This window comes from Harpia harpyja, chromosome 8, assembly GCF_026419915.1.
Source record: "Harpia harpyja isolate bHarHar1 chromosome 8, bHarHar1 primary haplotype, whole genome shotgun sequence".
NCBI lineage: Eukaryota > Metazoa > Chordata > Aves > Accipitriformes > Accipitridae > Harpia > Harpia harpyja.
The window spans coordinates 37818119-37844868 of NC_068947.1; the positions used below are offsets into that span (position 1 = coordinate 37818119).

The 26750-nt window shown below is 37.8% G+C and overlaps 1 protein-coding gene across 6 annotated transcripts in view; it reads right to left on the bottom strand.

The window, feature by feature from the left end:
• EPHA6 (EPH receptor A6) overlaps positions 1-26750 on the bottom strand; it is a 529992-nt gene that overhangs the window by 106757 nt on the left and 396485 nt on the right. For all 6 annotated transcript variants that reach the window (XM_052794417.1, XM_052794413.1, XM_052794416.1 and 3 more), the window contains 2 exons: positions 23290-23415; positions 13120-13305 (listed from right to left, as the gene is read on the bottom strand). In XM_052794417.1, the coding sequence (XP_052650377.1) occupies positions 13120-13305; positions 23290-23415 (312 nt within the window). The remainder of the gene's footprint in view (positions 1-13119; positions 13306-23289; positions 23416-26750) is intronic.

A 26750-nucleotide genomic window follows, 5' to 3' on the forward strand; every position in this document is an offset into this window, starting at 1 on the left:
AGCTCAAAGACCACTTGGTGTTAAGGGTGAATGCCATGTGGTAAAACTTCTCTCATCTGATCTTCCTTGTGCTCGTTTTGACAACAGTGATTCTGGCAAGATGACTATTGGGCAGTCAGTGTTTATATAGGCCACGAGGTAACATTTTTCAATGCTTATAAAGGCATACATTAAAAATTGGACATAAATTGCCCATCTTATCTAAAACAGCAAAACAATGTTTGTGTGCTGAATAACGTACTCAACTACAGCTGAGAGGAAAAAAGCAGAAAAAGGAAAGACTGGAGACTCATTTCCAAAGTAGGTAAGTTATTATCAGTCTAGGGATACATCAACAAGTTTCTGGTTTTTAAGGAAGAAATGAAATCAATTATGTGAATTCTAGCAACAGTATAGTAGTTTCTTTCAGATTTCTATTATTATGAATATTCCGTACTATGCTACTCTAGATAAAGTTTTGAAATGAAGTCATTATCAGCTAAACTTATTTACTTTCAAATTTTATTCAGCAGAAATTTCCTTGTTAAAGTTTAGTAGAAAAATGACAATATTTACCGATTGATGTAGTCATGAATCTATTCTGGAATGTCAGACTGAATACATTTGCCTCTTAAAATGTGTTTACAGAATTGTCATTAGTGTTTTGAGCTTATATTAAGAACATACTTACTTGAATACTCTGTAAACTCACACCATGTAATTACGTTTTTTTAAAAAAATGTATTTATTCCACATTGCTTCTCTCTTTCAATTGTGTCCCCCTTAACAGTTTTACCATCTACTGCTGATTTATAAGCAGTGCCAAGGCTATGTTTATCTGTGAAGAACTGTAAGATTTAAGAAGTAGTGTTTTTTGCAAACTGTATTTCCAACCAAAACTTCAAGAGTCTGGAATGGATCCTAGACAGTTTGCATCTAAATTATTTATTAATCTGGAGCCTGAACTATGTATGTATTAAGAATCAGAAAGATAATTATAGTCTGTGAAATGGATACAGCAAGACTCACAGTAGAGAGGAAGTAAAGAAAGGAATCTGGAGGTCAGAAATATACAAAGAACATAGTGATGGGCTGAGTTAATAGATTCTGAATAAACAGTTTACAGATGAAAACTCTATTAAAATAATGGCATTATTTTGTGTGGATGTTGATGATAGTGCTAGAAGAATGGTGGAAGCAGAAATAATTTATCTGCCTTGGCTGAAGCTGCAATGCTGAGTGAGATCAGGAAGCAAAATGCATGGGTGTGTGTTCACTGCCAACCTCTGTCACTGAAGTTCTCACTTGCTTTCTGGAGCAAAGCACAGAAAACACAGGGCAGTTTTCAACAGACCATAACTCAAACAAGTCTGGACAGATTTTCATTGCCTAATATGACTGTTCCACTTCCAAATTTCAAAGATTTCTTGCTAATCCCTGAAAATGGTTACTTTCAGCAGCTTTTACTTCTGTATACTGGAAAATTAATCTGTGTGTGGGAAGCATGTCCCAACTGGCAACATTACATACAACTGCTTTGATTGCTGTGTGAGGAGGATGTGTCTGGTTTGAGATAAAGAGAATCTCTTCCTTACTCAGAGAAACCTATCTGCCATTTGCTAAAACAAATTGATATTACTTCCTTCTCAAGAACCTTTCTTTTCTCTTCTGCTCTCTTCCTGTCCCATCCACAGAGTTACAACTCTAGTTGTTTATATCAATCGCTGCATTAGAAAGAAGATGATGTTGTAAATAACCAAAGGTTTCCTTTCCTCACATCCAACTCTCATGTTTTCATAAAATACAATATCAGATCATTTATATGAGAAAATTACCAATCCATATTTTAATTCTTCTTCTTCATATGAATCTGCTGTTAAAGATATCTGAAGCTTGTTGCCTTCCATTAGCAATTTAGGTATGAGCCTTTAAGCTGTAGTAAAGTCCACAATACAACCACTTGAGGCAGAGGTTTATATGACACACCATGTGTGACATCTGGACAACCACTACCATAACTACCTGATAAACTAGCAGTTCCCTAGGGCTGATGGTCTCTCTATTTTGGGGTGACAGGAGATTGATCACAAGGCTCTTTCTTACTATAGTTCAGGTAAATTTCTGGACTGTAACTTGTCCTTACGTATTAACCTGTACCGCATTCCTGGCACTCCCCCTGCAACTAATTACCAATGTTGGCCTTGCATGTTCTGTTTCATCACAAATTTGGCAAATGGAACTGCTAGGCCTAAACAACACAGAATAAGAAAAACTTATTATTTCATTCCTTATTAACTGGATGAATTTTTGAGTTATTAAAACTGTTCCAGAAAAGTATGATTCCTTATTCACATACTTGCAAACAAATGTAAAATTTAAAGAAACGTAAACCAGAGAAGGGGTACAGCTTTTCTGGAACAGTTTTAATGACACAAACATTCATCCATTTAAGTTCAGGCATACAAGCTGATCCATTTAACTTTGCATATTAGGTGAATTGGGATATGTTTACACAATGCATTCTCTTATTTCTTCTGTGAAGACTTTAACTCAGACAGCTGTTAACTAGAACCTGGCAGCATAACATGGTTGAAAGTGCTAACACCAATACTACTGGTCCATAAAGAATGTCAATATATCCCATATGAAGAACAGATAACTGTGCTCTATTTTCTGTAGTGACACAGACATTTACATTAGTTTTAAAAAGTTATTTAAGGATGTCAACTTACCAATAAAAATCTAGTTGCTATTCTGCATCTGTTTACTTTAACGAGACATGCATTTTCTGAGGTTTGCAGAATTACTAAGATACATACCTCCATCCTTAGATACCTAAAATACATTAGGTATCTAATGGATACCTAGACTACAGAAGATTAATATTATTTATAACATTCACTACATTTGACAACTCTTCTGTAATAAGGTTCTAGCATTATTGAATTATTTAGTTGTAATGATCTTGGCTTCAATAGCACTCTGCCCCCTGGGTTTCTTAACACTTCATAAATACAGTTGGACTTGATGATCTTAAAGGTCTTTTCAACCCAAATGATTCTATGACTATGATTCTATGATAAATGAACTCGTAAGTCCCCACAATAACCTTTTCATACATGTAAGGCAGTAAGCTTATGCAAAGTGTGCCCAGGTGGCCAAGAAGGCCAATCGCATCCTAGCCTGTATCAGGAACAGTGTGGCCAGCAGGAACAGGGAGGTGGTTGTTCCCCTGTGCTCGGCACTGGTGAGGCCGCACCTCGAGTACTGTGTTCAGTTTTGGGCCCCTCACTACAGGAAAGACATGGAGCTGCTAGAGCGTGTCCAGAGAAGGGCAACCAAGTTGGTGAGGGGCCTTGAGCACAAGTCTTATGAGGAGTGGCTGAGGGATCTGGGGTTGTTCAGTCTAGAAAAGAGGAGGCTGAGGGGAGACCTTATCGCTCTCTACAACTACCTGAAGGGGGTTGTAGTGAGGTGGGTGTTGGTCTCTTCTGTCAGGTGGCTGGAGATAGGACAAGAGGAAATGGCCTCAAGTTGAGGCAAGGGAGATTTAGGTTAGATATTAGGAAAAATTTTTTTACTGAGAGGGTTGTCAAACATTGGAATGGGCTGCCCAGGGAAGTGGTTGATTCACCATCCCTGGAGGTATTCAAAAAGCGACTGGACAGGGTACTCCAGGGCATGGTTTAGGGGGCTGGTTAATGGTTGGACTCGATGATCTTGAAGGTCTTTTCCAACCGAAATGATTCTATGATTCTATGATTCTAGGAAAGAATCAGAGAAATGCGAACAAAACTGTGAGGGTGAACAAGAACTCTTCACCCACAAGCAAACTATAGGCAACATTAAGATAATACACTGAGAATAACTGCATCAAATTGAAAGTACCAGGGATGCATTACTAGTTTGATATACTCATGTAGGTTTGAATTTATTTAAGCCAGTGAGAATGGTGGCTGTTTCTCTTAAAAAAAGTAACAATGGGGACATAACAGTCACCATGATTATGTCTCCCATCTTTCATCTTGTCACCTCAAGGAGAAGCTGTGTTCCTTGGTAACAGACATGGATCTAGACCCCAAACCTGCCATGGGACTGAAACCAAATTATCTCTATTATTTTGATATCTAATCTAGATTTCTCCCATAAAAGTGCACTCTTAGTGTAACATCTTAATTCAAAAGATCATGAAACAGGTAAAACTTGGTATAAGGCTTCTGAGACACATCTGTTAGCTTAGTATCAAGAACCAACTGTAATCCATGAAAATATAGAGATATATTTCCCTAATTGTGACAGCCTTCCTGGCACAAGGTCTTATCTTATGTCATTGCAGGGTACAGTAGCTTTATTGCCACTCTTTCATTCTTTAGGTGACTAGTACAAGAACTACATCTGGAAACTAAGAGACTAAAATGGGAGCACAAAAGAAAGAAAGGTAGTAAGCAAATTAGTCTGACGCAAGGAGATGCCAGTCCTGACTACATTACATCATGATCCATACAAGCTTGTATTCTAAATTGTACTCTGTGTTTTAACTCTTTTTCCTTAGTACTTTTCTCAATATTCCTCAGGAAATTTCTGATGAAACTACTGCACAGTCAGGGTAATAACAGCTGGGAAACTGTCCTCAGTGGTTCACTGTCAACCTGGAAAGACAAATAGTATGGTCCAGGGCTTTTGCTACTGTTCTGTTTTCTCCTTAATGACTGTGATGTTGCAACTAATAGTGTGTTTCCAAATCTGAGAAAATCAGCAAAATGGAAGGACTTGGCATGCTAGGGAAAGGTGTGAGAAAACATAGAACAAAATTCTGGAAGACAAAGCAGGTCAATGGAGATGGCAGTAAACAACCATAGAAATACATCCTGGAGGAAAGACTAGACAGCCACCTGTTTCACAGACGAGGACCTATGGGTGATAATAAATCAAAATAAAACCCAACAATGGTTGCTATTGAAAACCACACATATTTAAAGATGAGTAACAGTTTACATTATAAATAATTATTTCCTGCTTGCTAATGGAAGGTAAGGCTCAGCATCCACTGTATCCTCTCTTGAAAGCCATACTTTAAAAAAGATATGAATTGACTGGAAAGAGTCCAAAGGAAAGCACTAAGAATGACCAAAGGTCTAGCAAACATATACCAGGAAGAAAGACTTGACAGAACCTGGCTGATTTACTGAAGACAGTAAAGACATTATAATGGTCTACAAATGTAAAATATTGCTGCAAAGAGGAAAGGTACAAACTGTTCCACCACAGACAGGAAAAGAGTTAATGGCCTTAAGGTGCTGTAAAAAAAACCAAACAATTTAACACTAGGAATGTTAACTATGAGGATAGTTAAACACTCAACAGTTTGCCCAGGGAGGCTATGGAATCTTCACCAGGAGATGTTTCTGAGAACAGGATAGGCAACCATCTATCCAGACTAGTTTAAATATAATTGATTCTGCCTTGGGGCAGGAAGATGGACAAGATGACCTCTCTGTGTCCTTCACAGCCGAATGCTATATATTCTGTGAATTACAAGAGAATGATTTATTGTTGAAAAATAGTGCAAAGTTTATTTAATTTGCCTTTTAAAAGGACACAACCCTGCTTCAATTTTGAGCGTACTGTAATATTTAACAACTAGATTGAAGCTTACCAAATAATGCTTCTGATATAATCTGGCTTTGCTAGGCTCTAAAATACAGCAGAACCTCTCTTAGCTATCATTATCAATTACTCTCAAACTCAGCATGTCTTAGTATTAATTTCAGTGAGAGCACCTCACTTCCCAGCAAAGATTTAGCAACAACAAAGTTGCAACAGGACTTTACCAATACTCAATCACATGTGTATTTACTAGTGTGTTATTGCCTCTATACAGAATAGGAAGTGAATGTACAGTTACCAAAATAAATCAGCCAAACACAGCTTATGAATCAGGATTATTGACTGCTTTATATACACTCTTTAACCCCCTCACTCCTTTAACTGTCAATTGCAATTGCAATTGTCATTTACAATTGTTCTCATCATTACTTATATGGTTTTCCTACACAGGCAACAGATCAGCCATGTTGTTGCAGCAAACCTGTCAGTACAGTGCAATCTTGCCTCCCCCTGTTATTCATGAAATCTTCTGGTACAGTTGTTAAAAAAAGCCCCAACACTTCATATATCACGTACACACTATAACTATCTTGCCCTTTAACTTATTGTACCATATTCTTTACTGTCATGGTGGAGGAAGAAATTGCATACTTTATTCAGAAGATATATGGAAATGCAATAGCAGTTAATAATGATGCTAATTATGCAAATTGCTGACCATGCTTTTCCTTAAAAAGAAAAAAATATCTGGCCATTTCTTATCTGTGGGACTTCCATCTTTCTATGGCTGTTGGTAGGAATGATTTTTGTCACCTATTTTTCTACTAGAACCACATCTCACATCAAAGCATCTAAATATCTTTGAAAGTCACGTCCTACATGTCTGAATACAGACAACTGAAGGCAAAGGATCCTGAAGAAAGTGAAATTCTGTTCCTCAGATGTAACCTATAAAAGTAGAATTATAAAAGTTTAGTTATGTTAGATACAGTATCATGGTCAGATTAAACTGCTGCTAACAAGATGTTAGGGGTTTGACTGTTTGACAATATGCTTTTTCTTCTTTGCTTATCCTGTGAAAGATGTTACAGCAGAATTGACAGTTATAATGTATAGCTTGCTAGCTGCAAAACAGAAAAGCAAAACACAGAAATGTGACTGATTTGAACTGCAGGAAACCATAATGGCCCTTTGATTTTTGAAAAAAAAAAAAAAAAAAAAAGAATCTCAGAATGTAATGAATGAAAGAAAAATTTAATTTTTCCAGAGGTTTAAAATTTTATTTCTTTTAAGTGTGTGCCATTCAGGAGAATCAAGTATTGTGTATTCTTAATTTTTGCCAGCAACTTTCAACAAATGGAATGCATGGTAGTTTGTATGCATTACTTGAAAAATCCACATGCATGTGTGCATGTGTAAAAATAACTCAGTACTATCAACGTTAATTACATTCTTTGAATACAAGTTCATTAATGGTAACCTGTTTTGCAAGAAGGCTATACATGCTTAGTTTTGTCTGTGTTGCAGCAGTCATGTCCACAGCTCTAACTTTCAATTTATTTTGGATGATATTTTAATAAATTTCTCTAGTAAATTTGGCTAACGGTGTGGGTGGTGGTTGTGGTTTTTGTGTTAACTTGCTGGCCACAGCAACACTGAATTCAGTAATGTGTTGTGATGTTCATCTGTGAAACAGGATAAAAAAGAAAATAAAGGCAGTGAGTCAAATTTAAATTTACAGCTCCGCTTACTGAGCAATTTATAACACAACTGAAATTCTGCTGTTTTGTGTATCATTATGTGTACAGCTACAATATACTTCATCACACAAATTCAGCTTTATGCCTAATGCCATTTAAAGCCCACTGGTTAATATGACACACATATAGTCTTACCATCACTCAGTGTCACAGTGGATTGTCCATAAGCAGAATGGAAGATATTTAGGGATGAATAATGTTTTCATACCCTGCAGTGCATCGGTGTTGCATAAGGCAAGTGCAAGTGTCTGCCAGTGCAAGGGGTGCATGCAAGGGGTGGATCTGAAGCCATTTTGGCCTCCAACAAGTACATCCGTGCCTGGAGATGCCAGTGAGGTCTCAGTGATATACTGAGATTACTGACAGAAGTAAATATCAAGATTGGAAATTGGTTACACTGTAGGTTATAAACAATACTATAATGCTAACATGGAATTTATTAACATCATATGTTTTCTGTTGGCCCTAATGGTTTGACTTTTAAGAAATCAATGATAAATACTGTAATGTAGGTCACATTTTTCGGTGTATAATCATAATTATATTTTGTAAGCTATCATGGTGTAGCCTACTTCAAATAGTCACAACTTAACTCTTAAAAGGGCAACATTTAAACTTTGCACAATTACATTTTTTGGGAGTACAGTTTCACCACTCATGACCAAGGTAAGAATGTTACAGACACTGCCACAAAATTTCTTCAATCTTTTTGCATAACAGCCAAATATACAATGCTGTGTGTAATAAACACATGTACTGCAAAATATGTCACCTTCCAAAATGAATTCTGAACTCCATTTAACGGTCTCAACCTGTTGACAGGGTGGAGAAAAGAGCAACATCAGATTCCTTACACTAAGGGCTCAAAGACCTAGAACACAAATATCTTGGTTGAAAAAAAAAATTCATTGTTATGTCCTGCATTTTTGAAAAAAATTGGTCAGATATGAAGAGCTACATACTGCAAATTGTAGTGAAAGAGGATCATGCTGCTGTTTCGCCTTCCTCATGGACAAGGCGAGGTACACTGACCTCAGGACTCTTCCTGCACTGAACAGGTTGTATACAATAATTTAAAAAGAAACTCAATGACTAAAGCTTTGAATTTAATCTGCCATATGACTGACTAAGTATTTCAGAACTGCAATAGCATTCACAATTCAAAAGTCACTAAAGCAAAACAGTGAGGAGACAATAAGGGAGTTGAAGTTGTCATTCCAAACCCAGACTCAATGTTACGAGGATGTGAGCTTACACAGAAACAAAAATCTAGGTGCTGTCTTTATTCATCCTTTTGTGAAGGGATTAATTTGAAAATTCTTCTGGAGAATAACGATATACATAATGTTGTTATAGAAAATGAATGCCTTAAAAAGATTCCTCTTGTACATGTGACAGGTGCAAATCCTCCAGAATTCAAAGTTTGGAAAAGGAAGCAATTCCTTAGAAATTAATTTTAACAGTTGAAAGTTATTTGGGGTAAAGTCTGAGGGGGACGGGAACAAACTAAGATTATGACTACAATAAAGCCCTTGCATGCATTGGTATTTTGTACTGACACAGTATTACTCCTGTTGTAGTTTAACCCCAGCCAGCAACTAAGCACCACACAGCTGCTCACTCACTCCCCCATCACCCAGTGGGATGGGGGAGAAAAACAGGAAAAGAAGTAAAACTCGTGGGTTGAGATAAGAATGGTTTAATAGAACAGAAAAGAAGAAACTAATAATGATAAGGATAACACTAATAAAATGACAGCAGTAATGATAAAAGGATTGGAATATACAAATGATGCACAGTGCAATTGCTTACCACCCGCCGATCGACGCCCAGTTAATCCCCGAGCGGTGATCCCCCCGCCCCCACTCCCCCCAGTTTATATACTAGATGTGATGTCACATGGTATGGAATACCCCGTTGGCCACTTTGGGTCAGCTGCCCTGGCTGTGTCCTGTGCCAACTTCTTGTGTCCCTCCAGCCTTCTTGCTGGCTGGGCATGAGAAGCTGAAAAATCCTGGACTTGAGACTAAACATTACTTAGCAACAACTGAAAACATCAGTGTTATCAATATTCTTCTCATACCTAACTCAAAACCATAGCACTGTACCAGCTACTAGGAAGACAATTAACTCTATCCCAGCTGAAACCAGGACACCACCATACTGACAAGGCTGTGCTTTAAACTATTGTGTAAGATACCATCAAGCTAAACTAACTATAGATTCCAGTTTGGCTAGTGTAACACCAATGATTTCTTCCAGTACAGTTACAATAGCCAGAGACCATTTTTTCATGTCTGTTGTAGATATAGTCATGTTGGCAGGTGTTTGCTGTAAGCATAGCTTTAATTTACTTTAAAGAATCTTCAGGGAAAGTCTGCAACACAGACTTCAACATGATATAGAAGTGGAAGACACATCTTACTTCTATATAGCCCAGATTTCAATGTTGGTTATGTATGTTCATGCTGGAGAAAGAATTTTTATTTTTCTTATACCTGTTTATGAAATAGCAGCAGCTTGGACAATGACACACAACTCAGCTGAGCATGCCCTGACACACCCAAGAAGAGGTCCCAAAATTATCCGTGTGCCAATATGACTTGAAAGGGAAACATGGATATTTTTATAAAGTGCCTAAGCATATCCCATAAATTTGCGACGCAATAAGCAGCCTTTTATGGCAAACCATGCAAGGAACAGTGTTGCTAAAACAAACCAAACAGGAATAAAGTTTCCCTTCTGACTTCTGATTAGCCATATAAGTGAACAATCAGATCCAGATTCTGTGCTATGGTGTATTTGCCTTGGCCCGGCAAATTGCCCTTGAAATGAACTCCCTGATAACAGAGAGGTTGTGCTACAGCAACTGTTCTGCCTACTGCTCTCTGTGACTAGGGATCGCAGTTAGGACAAGTGAGAAATGAAGCAATTGGAAAAGGGGATTAAAACTCTGTTTCAGACCTACTTTTGAGCAGGCTTACTTTAGCATTTTTTTCATCCTGTACAGTACATATTCTATAGCAATTTTGAAAACAGTATCATTTAAAAGTTAACATCTGCTTAGCTGGTAGCACCAGATAAAAGCTCTCATTTGTAATGAACAGGCAAATTTGTTATTGCCCCAGCCAACAGCTATTGACTTGGTAGAGCACTTCTGCTTATTACAATCAAATCCTTTCTCTTTTTTGTTCAATAGTCAATGACACTGTAATGGAAGGTACTGCTTACAAACTGATGCAATATATATCAGCAACTGCTAGAAGTTAATGACTAATCGTTGCAAAGAGGAAAGCATGTGCTAAGAACAGCATTACACGCCTATTAGTCAAATTTACTGCATCCAATGTGCCTTTATAGGTTAGTGGAACTGTAATGAACATGAAATAAATAGTTTCTGCTGTTATTAATCTAAGTTTTAACACAAAACACCTTTTAACCATGCTATCATTACATAAATAATTTGGCTAGGACAAGGTTCTGTCTGACTTTTACAGCACACAGTTAATAGGAAATTTCTGTCCCATGTTGGTTTGTGCAATCCTAGATTGAGGATTTAGTGAAATGCAGGATAACTGCTCTTCTCCCAGCTGAAGCATTGTTATTCTCTAAATACCTCAGATGGGGCAGTATAAATGCAAAGCAACATCCAAAAGATAAACTGGCAAAAGAAAAGCATAGCAGAGTGCGTGTGTCCATTGCTCACCCTGCTTCCTAGCTTCTTCCCTGCAGCAGAGCAGTACTGCACAACTTTGTCCTTTACACTTTATATAACTTGCACTTTCCATGCCTTTGGGGTGAAATTTGTTGATAACTCATGTATTTTTTTTCATTCTATAATTATTGCGGTATAATTGTTTTATTTTTTTTAAACCTGCCTGACACAAAAATATTTTCTTTCAAACTTTCTCTACTTATTTTATATCTGAGTTGCATATTTTTATAGGACAGTGTGACTATAACAGTAACACCTACTATTTTTATATTACCTCTAACCAAACATTCCAAAAACAATAATAAAGTTTGTTGACTCCTTAGGGAAAAGCAGAACTGCTAATGATGACTTCTTGACTTACAGTTGTCTATAATCACTTTTCCTGTAGAACAGGAACAAATACTCTAATGTTGGAGCACTGATTTATCTGTTTGTTTCTGTTTTCATGAATGCAATCTTCATTCCTCTCTAGACTGATGATGAGACATTACAGAAGGAAAATTTATAAATGTGGCAAAGATTAAACAATCATGCCATTGCCAAGTACATTATACTGTACTCTGTGCGCACCATCTAATTAGATTTAAACAATGTTCATAAATCACAGCTATTAGCCTTTTTCAGAAATGAGACATACACTACTGGATCCACCACATGGATCCAAGTCATACCTGTGATACTGGTTCATAAACCGCCCATGTTGGTGAAGACTGGTGTAATTTAATTGCTGCTATATTGCTTATTATGAAGCAAGGAGCTAAATTCAATTAAGTTCCTACATATTTACTTCTGTTGACAAAAATCTCCAATGCTGCTCAGCCAGTATTCACTTGTGTTCTTGTTTGTTGTCAGCAGAGCAGTTACTGACAGGAGAGCAATGGAGGAGACTAAGCCATATCTTTCCAGAAGTCTGCAACGTAATGGATTTTGCTAGTCTAGTAACTAAACATTCCTAAATAATAATGAATTTATCCTTGCAATACTGTGTGAAGAAAAAAAAAAAAGATCCTCTTCATCTTAATTTAGAACCACAGAGAGACAGATTTGAACAAGGTCTTCCCATAAACCTATTGAAATTCCATTCCAATGACATGAGTTCAGGAGCTATACTTTCCTCTTTGTTCTAGTACGTTGTGTTTTCCAGACATAGCTTTTGATATAGTAACAAGGTCAAAACAGGAAATATTCATAACATATTTACTGTGATGGTGAGAGGACATCATTGTTTTATACACACAACACTTGATCTTTAAAAGAAAAATATAAATACTGCAAATCAGCAAACAACATGGCTTAGTTGAGGCAATGATTAATTTTGAGAAGAGTATAACTTAGGAGTTTTTTAATTAGTTACTGCAAAAATTTGGCATCAAAGAAATTACATGCATGTTAATAAGACTTTTTACTTAATACTTAAATGATAACTAGATATTTCAGCATTTCAGAAAAGTCCATAACACTGCTAAAAATGCTAGATTTCAGAGGCAAGGGATATCTTTGGGGAGCTGCAACAGGTATAAAGAGTAAGACATTTCATAGATTATTCTGGAATTTTAGTGAATCATATGCAAGTGTACAATAAGTTTAAAAGAGTTTGCATTTTATTTCTTTGAAATAGGAAATTGATCTCTTCTGGTACCGAAATCAGTAAAACACAACCAAATGAATAATGAGTGCTTGTGGAAAAAGAAGAATATAGCTGCTACCTTACAAAACGATTTGACTTCATTGTCAACTCAGTTACATTTATTGTTTTCTCTACTGTATTCCACTTGCCTACAAGCAAACTCTGCAGTTTATTTCATAAGGACCTGTAAAAACTTTATTTGAGCGAGGAGGATTTTCACTAAAAAATTAAAATAAAACATTTCTAATTCAAAACAGATAGGCTATGCATTTCCTATTATGGTCCCAAGCTCTGCAGTATCTACTGTCACTTTATGATCTGGATGATTTCTGAGAATTGTAATCCACATTAAACATTGAAGTAATGCTTAATTTTGATACTAAATGACATAGAATGGGAAAAACAACAAAAAACTATTAATAGTAACTTACTTTTTGTAACAACTCCTTCAAGGCGAATTATATTTGGGTGATCAAATTGTCCCATGATACTGGCCTCTCTCAGGAAATCTCTTCTCTGCCTGTCCACATAGCCACCTTTTAGAGTTTTAATTGCAACAGGTATCTCTCTTTTTCCTGGTGTCTTCAGACGTCCACTGCATACCTCTCCAAACTCACCTTAAATAGATAAAATATTTGTTAGATCATTCACAGTGTCTGAAGAACTACAGTACAGTTTGTACTGCTGAACTTAAACACCTTATTTTTCAAAATAACCTTCAATAGCTGTCTTAAAAGCTGTCTTTTTTAATAGTTCTGAGTTATTTGTACATGTCAGTGAAACAAGAATGCAAAAATATTCAAGAAACTCATACATCCTGTAGAAGTAGACAGAGAAATAATGGATGGAATATTCAGGCTCCCAAGTTTCATCACATCCCAGAAAAGCAAAACATTCAGCATTACTTCACAACAAATAATCACCTTTCCTTTGTGCCGCACCACGAGATCATGGCGACTTGTACTTTCACTGCAACAGCCAAACCATCTGCCCTCCACAGTGTGGTTCACCTTGCTTTACTGACACCTTGAGACTGAACTCTGATATCAATATGTTTGTGATACAACTGAGCATGCTATGAGGAAGGAATGTAATGACACTGAGATTTTAATTCTAATGGTGACTGTTGTGGTTTAAGGTCAGCCGGCAACAAAGCACCACAAGACCACTTGCTCACTCCTCCTCCCCCGGTGGGATGAGGAAGAGAAAATATAAAGAAAAGCTCATGGGTCGAGACAAGGACAGGGAAGGATCACTCACCACTTCTGGTCATGGGCAAAAACCAGACTCAACTTGGGGAAAAAAAAAAATCAATTTAATTTACTACCAATCAAATCAAAACAGGATAATGAGAAGTAAAAACCAAATCTTAAAACACATTCGCCCCACCCCTCCCTCCTTCCCAGCTCAACTCCACTCCCGATTTCATCTACCTCCTCCCCTGCAGCGGCACAGGGGGACAGGGAATGGGGGTTGCGGTCAGTTTGTCACACAATGTCTCTGCTGCTCCTTCCTCCTCAAGGGGAGGACTCCTCACTCTTCCCCTGCGCCAGCGTGGGGTCCCTCCCACAGGAGACAGTCCTCCATTAACTTCTCCAATGTGGGTCCTTCCCATGGGCTGCAGTCCTTCACGAACTCATGGGCTCCAGCATGGGTCCTTTCTGCAGGCCGCAGTCCTTCATGGACAGACTGCTCCAGCAGGGGCTTTCCCACAGAGTCACGGCCATCTTCAGGGGCATCCCCCCGCTCTGGTGTGGGGTCCTCCACGGACCGCAGGTGGGCATCTGCTCCCCCGCTCCCCTCCATGGGCTGGGGGGGGACAGCCTGCCGTCCCACCACGGGCTGCAGGGGCATCCCCTCCTCCGGCGCACCTCCTCCCCCTCCTTCCTCACTGACCTCGGTACCTGCAGAGGGGTTCCTCTCACATTCCAATCCCACCACTCACTACCGGTTCCCCTTCTTAAATCCGTTCTCCCAGAGGCGCGACCACCGTCACTGATGGGCTCGGCCTGGGCCAGAGGCGGGTCCGGCTTGGAGCCGGGGAAGCTTCTGGCAGCTTCTCACGGGGGCTGTCCCTGCAGCCCCTCCCCCGCTACCAAAACCCCACCACACAACCCCAAAGCAATGACAAAGTATCTATCCAAAATATCTATTTATAGCAATATCTCTCTATAGGGGTGTCATGCACTAAGATCTATATGAAAATAAATGCTGTGAGAATATCAGAATACCTGACTGTCCTCCAGTTGTAGAAAGCATTTAAAATATATCTAATGCTATTATGGCCCAGAAAAGCACTTGCACATGATTTATTTAAATGGACTTACATGCCTACTTGAAAATTAATTACATATTTGACTTCAGACAGCCAAAGACCAACACTTTCAGCAAATCAGGACTGAGTTGTGGAACAAGAGGAATCTCAAAGCTTGCTTCACCTGATGTTTTCCTGTGCATGTAAAGGCCTTTGAAGAATGCATGTCTCCTCGCATTCCCTTTACACATTTACTAATTGAGTTTTATGGAAATCACAACTTTCCTTTGATCTTGAAGCCACTCAAAAGTTATTTAAAGCCCCTACCAAATATACTCTGGATGCCTGCAGGTCAGTGTTCGATGGGTCATAATTCAGTAAATGAAAAACAACGTTCACAAAAATATTTCAAAGCACTTCTCAGTGCAGGGTACTTTTAGCAAAACTAAATTCTCTAACCCAGTCATTTTGGAATCAGAACTGCTGAAAAACAAAACCCAAGTCATAAATAGATGTATATTTACCTGGAGGAAATGATTTGTTACCCCCTCTACTGAGTGCTGGCTGAATTAGTTTTCCTTAAACTTAAGAACAGAACAAAACAAAACAAAATAAGGGAGCTCTGTCCTGTAACAGTGTGTCTTCAGATATGAACTGAATCTAGAAGAGAGACCTTAAAGGCAGAAGCTTCATTTCAGAAAATTATAACTCCCTGATGTTGTAGATTAGAATGGATATTGTCATACAGCTTTTATTTTATTAGGTTCTGTCGCTTCCACTAAAACAAAACAAGGTTTTATTAGCCAATAAGATCCAGGAAGAGTGGAGGGATTAAAAAACCAATTTCATAGCTTGTCTTTCACTTGAAAACAGAGACATCATCAAGTGCAAGACTACAATTAACAGATGCTGAACATAACCTCTGAATACATTAGCAGCTTCTTAAACAGCTAACAAAAGCCAAGTGTCCTAGGTCTTCCTTCTACCAAAAAGCGCCCACTTGTTTTATTTCTACTTAATTTTTAAAAATAAATCAAAGCATGTGCTTCCCTGAAGATGTGTGCTTATGTGTGAAAATATATGTCATCAGATTAATGTTCTGGGAATCTTTTGACAAAAGGGGAAGTTGGGTAGGGATTTTTCCTATATGATTTTGCCCCTTTAGCTCTTAGAAGGCTCTCCTTAAAAGTCTGTTTGCCTGACTACTGCCACTGAAAAAGCAGTAGCTAATTTGGACTTCTAAAGTCCTACCGTAAAAAAAAGTCATGAAACCTGAATGTTTTGAAGGAGACATGATATATCGATCTATTCCGTGATACATCCAGCAGTGCTAGAATGCATCTCTAAAGCTATGACCTTATTGCACCTTACTGGCTTTTCAAACTTAAATACCTAAAATGAGATAATTTCCAATTTCTTTCTCTTGATGAAACCGTGAAAAGCAAAAATACTAGAGCCTTAATATCCAGATTTTTAAACAGATTTCATGATCAATAAACCTGCAGAACTGCAAAATCTCATTTTTGAGAATAATTTTGAAAGCATAGGTTACAGAACAAACCGTTTTGCTAGTGTAAGATTATACAAGAGTACTACAACTTCAGAATTTCATAAATAATGGCATTCATACCTCAGGGACTGTAAAGGGCTGTTCACCAAGTGTTTTGAAATGAATTAAACTGAAGGAGGCAGGTGAAGGACTTACAATCCCAAGATTTATTATCTGTACAACATCCAAAGCAGGGGAAGGAACATCGTGTCTTCTCCCTGACCTGTTTCTTGCCCCTTTTTTGGATGATGATTTTTACAGTTGGAAAGTAATTTCACTCCCCTTGGATATTGGGATTGATAAACTGGTGAACATAAAGACTAACAGCAATTTTTTTGTGACGTGATGTCAAACAGACAGTAAGTGATCATCAGCTCACAGAACAGACAGTTACTACATTTAGAAACCTAAGGTATGTGTAATAACTTCTAGTTCTCATTTAGACTAGATGGAGATCAATGATATAATTTAAAGCACTGAGCTATTTACACTGAGAAAGAGTTTGACAATACTTCATCCCAGAGTATTTTTTCTACACTTTTGTTCAGAAAAATAATTTTGAATGTTTTTAAAGTCAAAGAGGAATGTGTTCAACAAAAGGGATTTTTAAAATCTAAGTCTCATTGCTCCAGTTTGAAGATAAACAAGACAAATGTTGACCCTGCAGCAGTAAAGGTTCATGACTGCATGTGTAATAAGTAGAAGCTAAGAGCCAGATGTCAATGAAGTCAACACCTTTCCTTGCTCCAGGGAGAAAGCTGGTGATAACTAGAGAAAAAGATAGAATTCATTCCCTGTTCAGTTTCAATAAAGTGTAAATAATCCCTGGTTTAATGATATAAATCGCACACATCTTACTGTATGTTATACAAAAAGAAGCTAATTGAGCAGTCTAGAAACTTACCCTGTGCAAACCATGCATCCTTTTTCTCATTCAGTCATAACATATGTGTTATTTAAAATGCAACAGGAATTGTCAGTCACTTAAAAGTCTGATATGCAGTCTGGTATTACTACACGGGATCAAAACAAATGTTTTACAACACAGAGAGTTGCTGTTAATAGAACTGAAAGGTCACAGCACCAAATACAGCTCAACTCATTTTCCCCAGTTTTAGTCAGTAGACTTGTGGGAGAACTGGCAGAAGATTTAGATTATAAAAAGAATATAGTGTACTCTCTGTGAAAAATCGAAGAGTTGGCCTCTTCCTTGAGTTTCAACATTTTAACAAAGAAAATAAGAGGATAATTGTAACTTTTAAGACAGACTTGACAAAGTACCTCTGGGAATTCCTTCCATGAAGAGGTGCTGAAGCCTTAAACCAAAGAGCAAGAAGTGATGGGGCAGAAAAAAGTGTCACGGACAGGACAAAATCAAACGATATGAAAACATGTCAGTAGGTGCAGCAAGGTCAATATGAAGAGTAGCTGAAAGGGACCATCTGAAGAAAATCTACAGCAATGAATAGATGGCAAATCATGGGAACCAACAAATAGACACCCAGTGATCTTTGTAATGAACCAATGGGAGATCTCATGGAATATTTAATACCAGTGATAAAAAAAACTTGGCCAAGAGTTTTGAATCCAAGAATATACAATATGAAATTAAACAATACTAAAATTTTGTCATAAGTAGTGGATAAAATAAAAAGGAATGGACTAATCAATTTCATCATTTAAACAGTAACTATTGCTAGAATGTGAACTTCATTAATACCAGTTTATTTGGTTGATGTTACAATGAGAAACATAAGCTAAGCACTTACAAATAGGTTCTGTTTTGACTTTGGTATTGTAATCTGCGTGCTATTATGAATATTTGATCAAACTGCAATTTCCATTTTGCTTGTAAACTGTTCCCCCTACTGCCTTTACTCTCCAGTTTGAACGAAGATATCAGCAGAAGTTACTCGAAGACTAACAAAAGAGACCATTAACAGCTATTAACATCGATAATCTTTCATTCAATCAAAAGGTGTACAAAACAGTATTTTAGGGTTTTATTTTCCCTCAGATGAACCAGATGTAAGGTAGGTGATGATGGGAAGCCACTCAGGGGAAGTAACCTCACTACATATCCATCTTGAATCTGGATTTATGTGCAGATATGGTTACTTTCATGCAGATCTCTTGTGTCTACACATGGAGTAAGTAAAGCATGAATAATTTAGAAAGGACTTTGCAAAGTCTGTATTTTACTTGCTTTATTTACACCAAAGCACCAGAAGGAATGATAGTAATTCAGAGACTTTGCAGATGTACTGGAACACCAAAAGCATGCCACAGGGGAAGACTGGGAGACCTGAGACCAAAGTTTCAATTAACTGGCTCCATAGAATATAGCGGCTGCATTCAAAAACATCAGCTCAGTAAATGTCCACTAGGAGGACTTGAAAAGGATTTTAACAAGAGATTGCACTAAATCATTTTTTCTCAAAGTAATCTCGTGAGCTCAGCATCCTGCCTTAAATTGTTGCTGCTTTGCATTTCTTCTTATTACATGTCTAATGATATGACCTTGCAATAGGAATGTTTATTAAATCTACAGCTAAATGTATATTCTCTTTTTATTTTGGCTATAATGTCTTTGACTGTTGCAGGCCAAGTGTCATCTTGATCTTTGTACTACTAAAGGCTATTTTCCAATCTGCTGTTACTGCTTGAAGATCTTGCTACTTTTTCAATTTGACCATTTGTTGCTACCTTCTCTGAACCTGTTTTTAGTATCTGATGGAAAAACATCATTATGTGGAGCAGTCAGTGTGTAAACAACCGTATTAGATATTTGCTCTCTTTTTTTTACATCAAGTAGTACTACCCTTATGTTACTGTACTTGGCACCAAAGGAGCAGACCAAATTGTCTGTATAATATGTCTAATAAATGATTGCAGAGAAATCCCATTGTCTTGTGCAGCATTCAGATGTACCTGTACAATAGAGTGTAAGTAGGTAAATACACTCAGGGGCTCTTAGATTTTGCACTTCTAAGCAGAGACTGAAAGATAGGACAAAAATAATAAATAGGAAGTCTTTGTTTTTCAAGTCTATATGTGTATTTGAGGTAAGTGGAGCGGTTAGGAGATTTTACCTTTTAACAGTGCTGTAATCAGAAATGAGATCATCAGTAGCTTTAGTTGAAAACACTACTTCTGATTTGATGGTATCATCCTCAGATAGATTACTCAGCAGCAAATAATATAACGTACATTTCCAATTCCCATCATCCAAGATTATAATTACCAAATACTTTAAAAGATAACGGGTACAGAATTAGGTAAGCTGAAAAAAGAAACTAGAAAACACACTTGCCTTGAGTGTCAAAGCCATCTGCACTGCAACTAGTGAATTGTCAAGAGCTTTTAGACATGACTTTTTCCATTGAAAAACCAAATTGGAAATTGCTTTCGGGAAAAGATTGGTTTGAAAAATTTCTTAACCAGAAATGCTAGAAAAAAAATTTCAAATATTTGCAATGTTCCACTTTGACATTTTCAAAATGAAAATTTTTAATTTTTGAATGGAAATAATTTTTGTTTTTAAAAATTAAAGTTACAGAAATTCAAAATGAAAATCATTGATCAAAATAAAAAGTTCAAACAAAACAAATTTAAGAAATGCATCTATTAATTCACTTGAAAGATTTTAATGTTTCATTTTGTAGAAGATTTTAATTTTTCGTTTCACTTAGATGAAAATTGTAAACATCTTCTAAAAATAATTCTCCTATGATAAGAAATCCATTTTATATCCAGTAGCAACGTTTAATACAGAATTAGAGAGAAGGCATAAAGAAAGTTCTAGGACTCCTGTGAATTATAATGATATGCTATGTCCCCTAGCAGCTATTGAAGAACTCAGTGAGAATTTGTACTCTCCATGCCTCAGGCATGGTATTTAGCCTGTATCTTGCCTGCATGGAAATGGGTTAAAATTTGATTGCAACCAGTTTGCAAGTCTTGCTAGGCAAATATCTTTGAAGATGGCAGATTACCCAAGTAATTCTAGAAGATAAAAAATATAAAAATAAACTATGTTAAAGCAGGCAAAAATTCACTCCCACACATACAAGAAAAGGGAGAGAGAAGCGAGTAAAGAATTTTCATAAATGAATTAAGTTGAGAATAAAGACACAGTTTTCATCTGAACTAAAATCAATAAGCTCAATCCTTGTCTGTCGTTTTCAACTGCTTTGAAATTAGCAGTTATACCAGTGCTGAATGTAGTTCAATACTCTTTATAAGCTAAGACATCAATATCTAAGAAAAGGAAGAAATAAAAGAAATCGGATAGAATGCTTTCGGCAGAAGTCAGCCCTCTGGGGGCTTTCTCAAGCTCATAATTCCAATGGAGCACAGTGCCAGCTACATATTATCTAGCTTAAGCAATCAGGTAAACTCTAAAGTACTCTAGCGATATGGACTGCAGCATGAAACAGAATTTTCTATCTTACTTTCAGGCTGATACTTTCTCTCCCCTGTTTGTGAACAGGCCTGGTTTTATTTCTGTTATATTATTTGCGTGACATTTTCTAGCGCATAAAACACTTTTTAGCAACACTGGAGACATTTCCGTTGCTATCAGTGTAGTAACATATCATTAAATGAGGGATCTCAACTGAAATATACCTCTCTCTTCTCGAGTGACTAAGATATATGAAACAAAGATAAAAAAGAAGGATCACAGTGCATTATGTCTTCTGATAGTAATTTTCCTGACAATACTTGCTAGCACGAGTTCTTTGGTGGGCTCACTATGAGCAAGTTAAAATAATATTTTTTCCACTGACCCCCTCTACAAGATGTAACTCTGATTTTTGCAAACTGTTGTATTGTGAATTCTTTAATTTTTTTCTTGATGTCATTAAAGCTAGAGAAAGTAAATAAGGTAAAAAATAAAAGCATTTGTATGTTGGCGTTTACTTAATAAGTAATAAAACAGCATTGTTGAAGAAAGCCCAGAATGGATAGCTTGAAGATGGGCATTGGAGTATGGAACATACTAATTATTGCTACTGAAATAAAATTACAGTGAGGTGAAGACAAAACATCTGCATAGTCAGTATTATAAGTACCTTTAAGACAGCAATTTACAAAACTCAATCACTCTTAATATCTTAAGGACACAGATAAATATCCATATTGTGTAAACTGAAGATGGGTATAATGTTAATGTCTTTCACAGGAAGAAATTAAATTTCAGAGCTGGAATTAGAGCTTAGGATTCCGTTCCTATGTTTATCAAAATTTCTGACACAGACCCCACCTTCCCTTTCTGTTGGGGCTGAGAAATGATTAATGCTCCCCAGCCATTGACAGTGTGCAGGTAACAACGCAGGGGATGTAATGCACCACAGGAACTTCAGACTCTTCTTGTCAGTCTGTTTTTTGTTTTAATTTGTTATAACCATGAGAAATGTTGGTGGGCCTTCTGAATGACATGTTGGTCACAAGCCATACATTGAGATCCACTAGTTAGGTAAGTTTGTAGGGCCTTTTTCTAGCCTTGTCTCTCTAAGTCCTCAGTAAACTACAGCTGAATAAAACAGAGAGCAAACAATCTCAGGACCTGGTCAATAATGAAATGCTATCTGCCTTAGATAGTCAGAACACAAGTTACAAAAAATGGTTTTACAAGACACTGATCTTTACAAGTATTTCACTTTTGTTCTGTTAACCACAAAGGTGTGTTTTCTGTCACCACTGAGCTGCCACCAGGACCTCTAGTGAACTCTAGACAGCAGCCATGAGCCTTTATCCCTACAAAGGCTTTCCAGAAGTGAATGCGTGGCAACACTTGCACAGCACTTTCCTGTATAGCAAAACCTGACAATTAAACCAAAGCTAAGACAAGAGGGTAACACTTAATGCACAGAATAGACATGCCTATAAACATTAGCACATTAGCAAAGAGTAAGATCCCTGAAAACACAAGGGGCATGTTATCTCCCTTAGAAAAAAAGGCCAATACACATACAGGATTCATGAGCTTCTGAAACTTATTTTCAAACAGCTGTGAAATGGCCTACATCCCCAATGAGATGTTCTCAACTGAAGGTAAATACCTCATAGATGAGAACAGGGTCTAAAACAATTGTTCAGGTCTAATTCCTCTCTGTCCCCACCATGCACTTGGACAAAGATAAACAGGGATGTAAGAGGAGATCCTGCTGCTATTTTTCTAATCCATCCTGCTTCCCAGCTCCACATCATCTTTCATACTGTCTACACCTCCTCATCAGATCTTCCTCTTTTCCCTCTCTGCCAATGATCCTTCTCCACACAGCTACAGAGAAGCCTATCCCAAGCCAGCCTCTCCTTTTTCCCCTTGTACTCCTCCTATTTTCTATATGAGAATATTTTTTTCTCAGTCTTCTATATTCTGATCTTATCTGCCCCCTAGAAAGAGATTCTGATCTAATCTCCCCCTCAGTGACAAAGAATATGTGACACTAACTATGGCAAATGCTGAGTGACGCAGTGTTTTGAGTACCTTTGGAATAAAGCAAAAAAAATCCCCAACCCTACCCAAAAAATTGATAAAGCCTTAAAAAAGTTTGGGGTAAGCCTATCGCTTTGGAGAATCTGCCTCTCAAGAACTCCTTACTTGAATATATCCACATTTGGAACATTAGCCCAATACAATAGCTCATTTGCACCACATCTGAGAGTGAACTGGTGCTATCAGAGACATATGCCCACATTTTGTACTATACCTGACCACTTGCATTAGCCTGGTGACTTGAAAAAAGCAGCCTTTCCATGTCTAGACATTTTTTAAAGTGGATATAATTTTACCTGCCCCAATAACTCTCTCAATACGAATTCTTGAAGGATCTATCTCCTTTGCAAACTCATGGACAGCAAGAGATGGGTCTTCATACGTGTCTGGATCAATATATGTTTTGATTCCCGGGAAACGTACTGCAAAAAAGAGAGAATACTAGAAATCAAGAATTTGACATTCATGCACTGTAACAACATGGTTTTCTCTTTTTTTTTTTTTTTGTTGACTAGACAATTGAAAGGATTGGAAATAGTATATTAAATCTCCCACATTTAAAGTTCCAGAACCCAATAGAAGAGGATAATGACCCCAAATTACTAATGCTTGCTACTGGTTTCACAGAAGCCAACTGCAGAATGCACATGAGCTGTCCCTATTTGCTGTCAGCACCAAGGTCTTCAAAGATTGACTGAGCACAGACTTAAACATTTCCTCTTATCCTTCAAGTGGCTTTTTTAGGTGAGGCTTCTGAGACATTAAAGAGCTGGGTGTTACAACTCCACAGACAGAGGATAAGCCTCTGCCAACCCAACACTAGCAAAAGCATTCAAAAGTACTGGCTGAAACTGTAAGCAAGGGCCTGCTGGACCCTGCTCAAATCTCCTGAGATGTTCTGGGTGACTGAAAGCATGGATACTTCTTCATGACTGCTGCAGTGCATTGTTACATCAACATCCTTTCAGCTTGCAATGATAACTGATAACTGGTGTTAGCATAAAGAATGGAGGAAATATGGGTATTAGGTTCTCTAAATGTTATTTATGCCTCTAGTTACTGTCATATTTGCTAGCTACATGGGTCCCAGAGTTTATCCTGTCCCACAGGAACAAACAGGCAAAGGCCTTTAGGAAACAGTCTTTGGTATTCAAATGATAAGATGGTATCCAACTCTTATGCTGTTTTGTCTCTGTCCCAGCTGAACACAAGCATCTCCTGAGGTATAGCATTTCAGGAAGGAAAACTAAGAGGACAATAAAGTTTTTGGAAGCTTCTCCTTAGGAAAAAATAACAGCCCTAGCTAAGTTTTAAGGAAAATGCTATTTTGGGTAAGACAAATTACTTTTTTTTTTTTTATTGTAAGCATTTCCTTTCCAAACGCTATTTAGTATTTTAGTCTGAAGAGGCTCCTTGGAGTCTCTGCACTTAGCTCACATCCTTAAGGAATGCTTCAAGTACAGCTGGTAAATCTGGAAAATGCAGCAAGTCATGAGAGAAAATATGAGCTCTGAGCTGGTCACTTGAAAGGGTGTCTACAGGGACATCAAGTGAGGGCTCAAAGATATGGGGAAAAGCAGATCCTCAAGACTAACAGTGATTACTGCCAAAGCAGTCTATAGTCCCCTTTGCTGCTCCTTGGGCAATTTAGGCAATCTGTCCTTTACTTTGAAAACAGTGCTTTCTAATTCACTCCTTTCATTTATGGGCGGATGGCTGAACTTCCTTTTGCCAAACAGGTCCAATGCTTGAGATCCTTTTCTCTGAGGATGGGTCCTGGAGGACTGTGCTGCTTTGTTGTCTTCTGATCAGCTGGAACAACCAGAGACCCAGCTGCAAGACGAGAGCAAAAATATCCAAATGCATTTACAAGGCTTCGATAATTTCTGTCTGCTTCCTTGGAGATGGCCGTGGCAATAGTGTGTTGGTGCCAGATTGCTTTGGCAGGCTCCAGCAAGCCATCATTTTCTGGCATGGCTAATATCCCTTGTGTTCTTGAGTATAGCATGTCCAAGAACTTATGTTGTTTCTCTTGGACTATCTGGATGGGTATTTTTTTTAGGCTGCTGGCATGTGGTGATTAAGTTCTGGAAAACTTCCAATCCATTAACAGAAGTTGATGTAGGTAATGCATCAACTTACCAGGATAAGAGGAGGGTACTGCAGCTTGGTCAAGAGAAGCTCTTTTAAAAGAATTAAGTACCTCTCAGCCTTCTTCCTCTTATCACTTAGTGGCTGAGTCTAAAGCAGCTCATTATCTGATGAGCCTAAATGCATTAGGTGAAGAACACATGTTCTGAACACATGAATGTGACTGGGCTTCATTAAGTGGTGTGCAACAGCCATTTGGACCACTGCTGATAGAGCGCACGCACCATACAGAAATGGGGAGGACACCAGACACCATGGGATGTCATGTTATCGGCAAGATCATGGACACTTTTCTGACTCCCTTCAAAGAGTTTCTTTCCTGAAATCTTCCTCTGACTCACACCGAACTTCCAAGGAAGAGAGGAAGGATGAACAAGAGATGGTTTTCTTCTGCACACAGCGGAAGCATAGGATATAAAGCGTGGACATGACAAATCTGGGAACAGGAACAGGTGACGCTAACAGTGCAGGTTTTGCAGCGGAGCTTTTTTTTAAACAGCTTCAGCCAGCCCAGGAGAGGTCACCCTTATACTGATCCCAGCAGACTGTGCAGCCCCACAGACTGTTTCAAGTTGAGATGCTGGATACCAAATCTATAGGTAGTCAGCAGCCAGATAAAGATTGCTGCTAGCATGAAGGAGGTACTTCTTATGGAGGTGCTGAGTGCTTAGTGTAAAGGAGGGAATATTGTTGGCAATACAGTCTTAGCTGCTGGGCTAAATCACAGTAATTTCTCTTTATCCTTGGTTCTATGGAGCACATACATGAGTAGAGACTTGCCCCCTCAAGTCTGATGCTGAGATAACTGCAAATGAATGACAAGCCTCTGAGATGAAGCTTTGTGTCACCATGAAATACAGTCATCATTTACCCTGGCCAGAAAGTCACTGAGTGAGGCCTTTCTCAAATTCAGTCACGGTCTCAGAGACATATATCAAACTCTTCAGCAGGAAGGTTTTTGTCTTCTTTCCTTTCTGACCATGTTTGGAAACAAATGACAAATCTTCCTAGGAAGTATCCTGTATGGAGAAATGTGCCCTTTTCCTTGACAGAAATAGCCACTTGGCTGGATATAGTGGTGTCACCTGAAAAAAGATTTTACTTCTGGTGACTTAACTTTTGTCTTGATCATAGTATTTCCATGGATGTTATAAAAAATGATCAAAAAAAAATTTAATAACCTTTGTATAATACCTTTTGAATAAATAAAAACTTTAAATTGTTACTCTAACATAAAACAGTGAGACTAGTAATTTAAACTGAGTAGCTAAACTAAACTACATAAACTAATATACTGCCAATGAGAGATTGCCAGGATTTTTCTCTCACTGTACTGATCAGTGAGCAGGAACACGAGCGAAGGCAGCCCATTCCACTTTCTATTTCTTGTGTGGCTGGAAGCATAGATCCCTAAAGCCAAAGAGAACTGGGTACAAATAAGGCACATAGTCACCAAGAGAGGAATTTTGAGGCAGAAGTTCAATATGGTCCAGACCAGCTGAGAAATTCAAAGAAATATACCTGAAAAACTGATAAATACTATTAATAGAATACCAAAAAACCTTATTAACTAGAGTGAATTCAGTGAAAGTCTTCAAGGGGACAT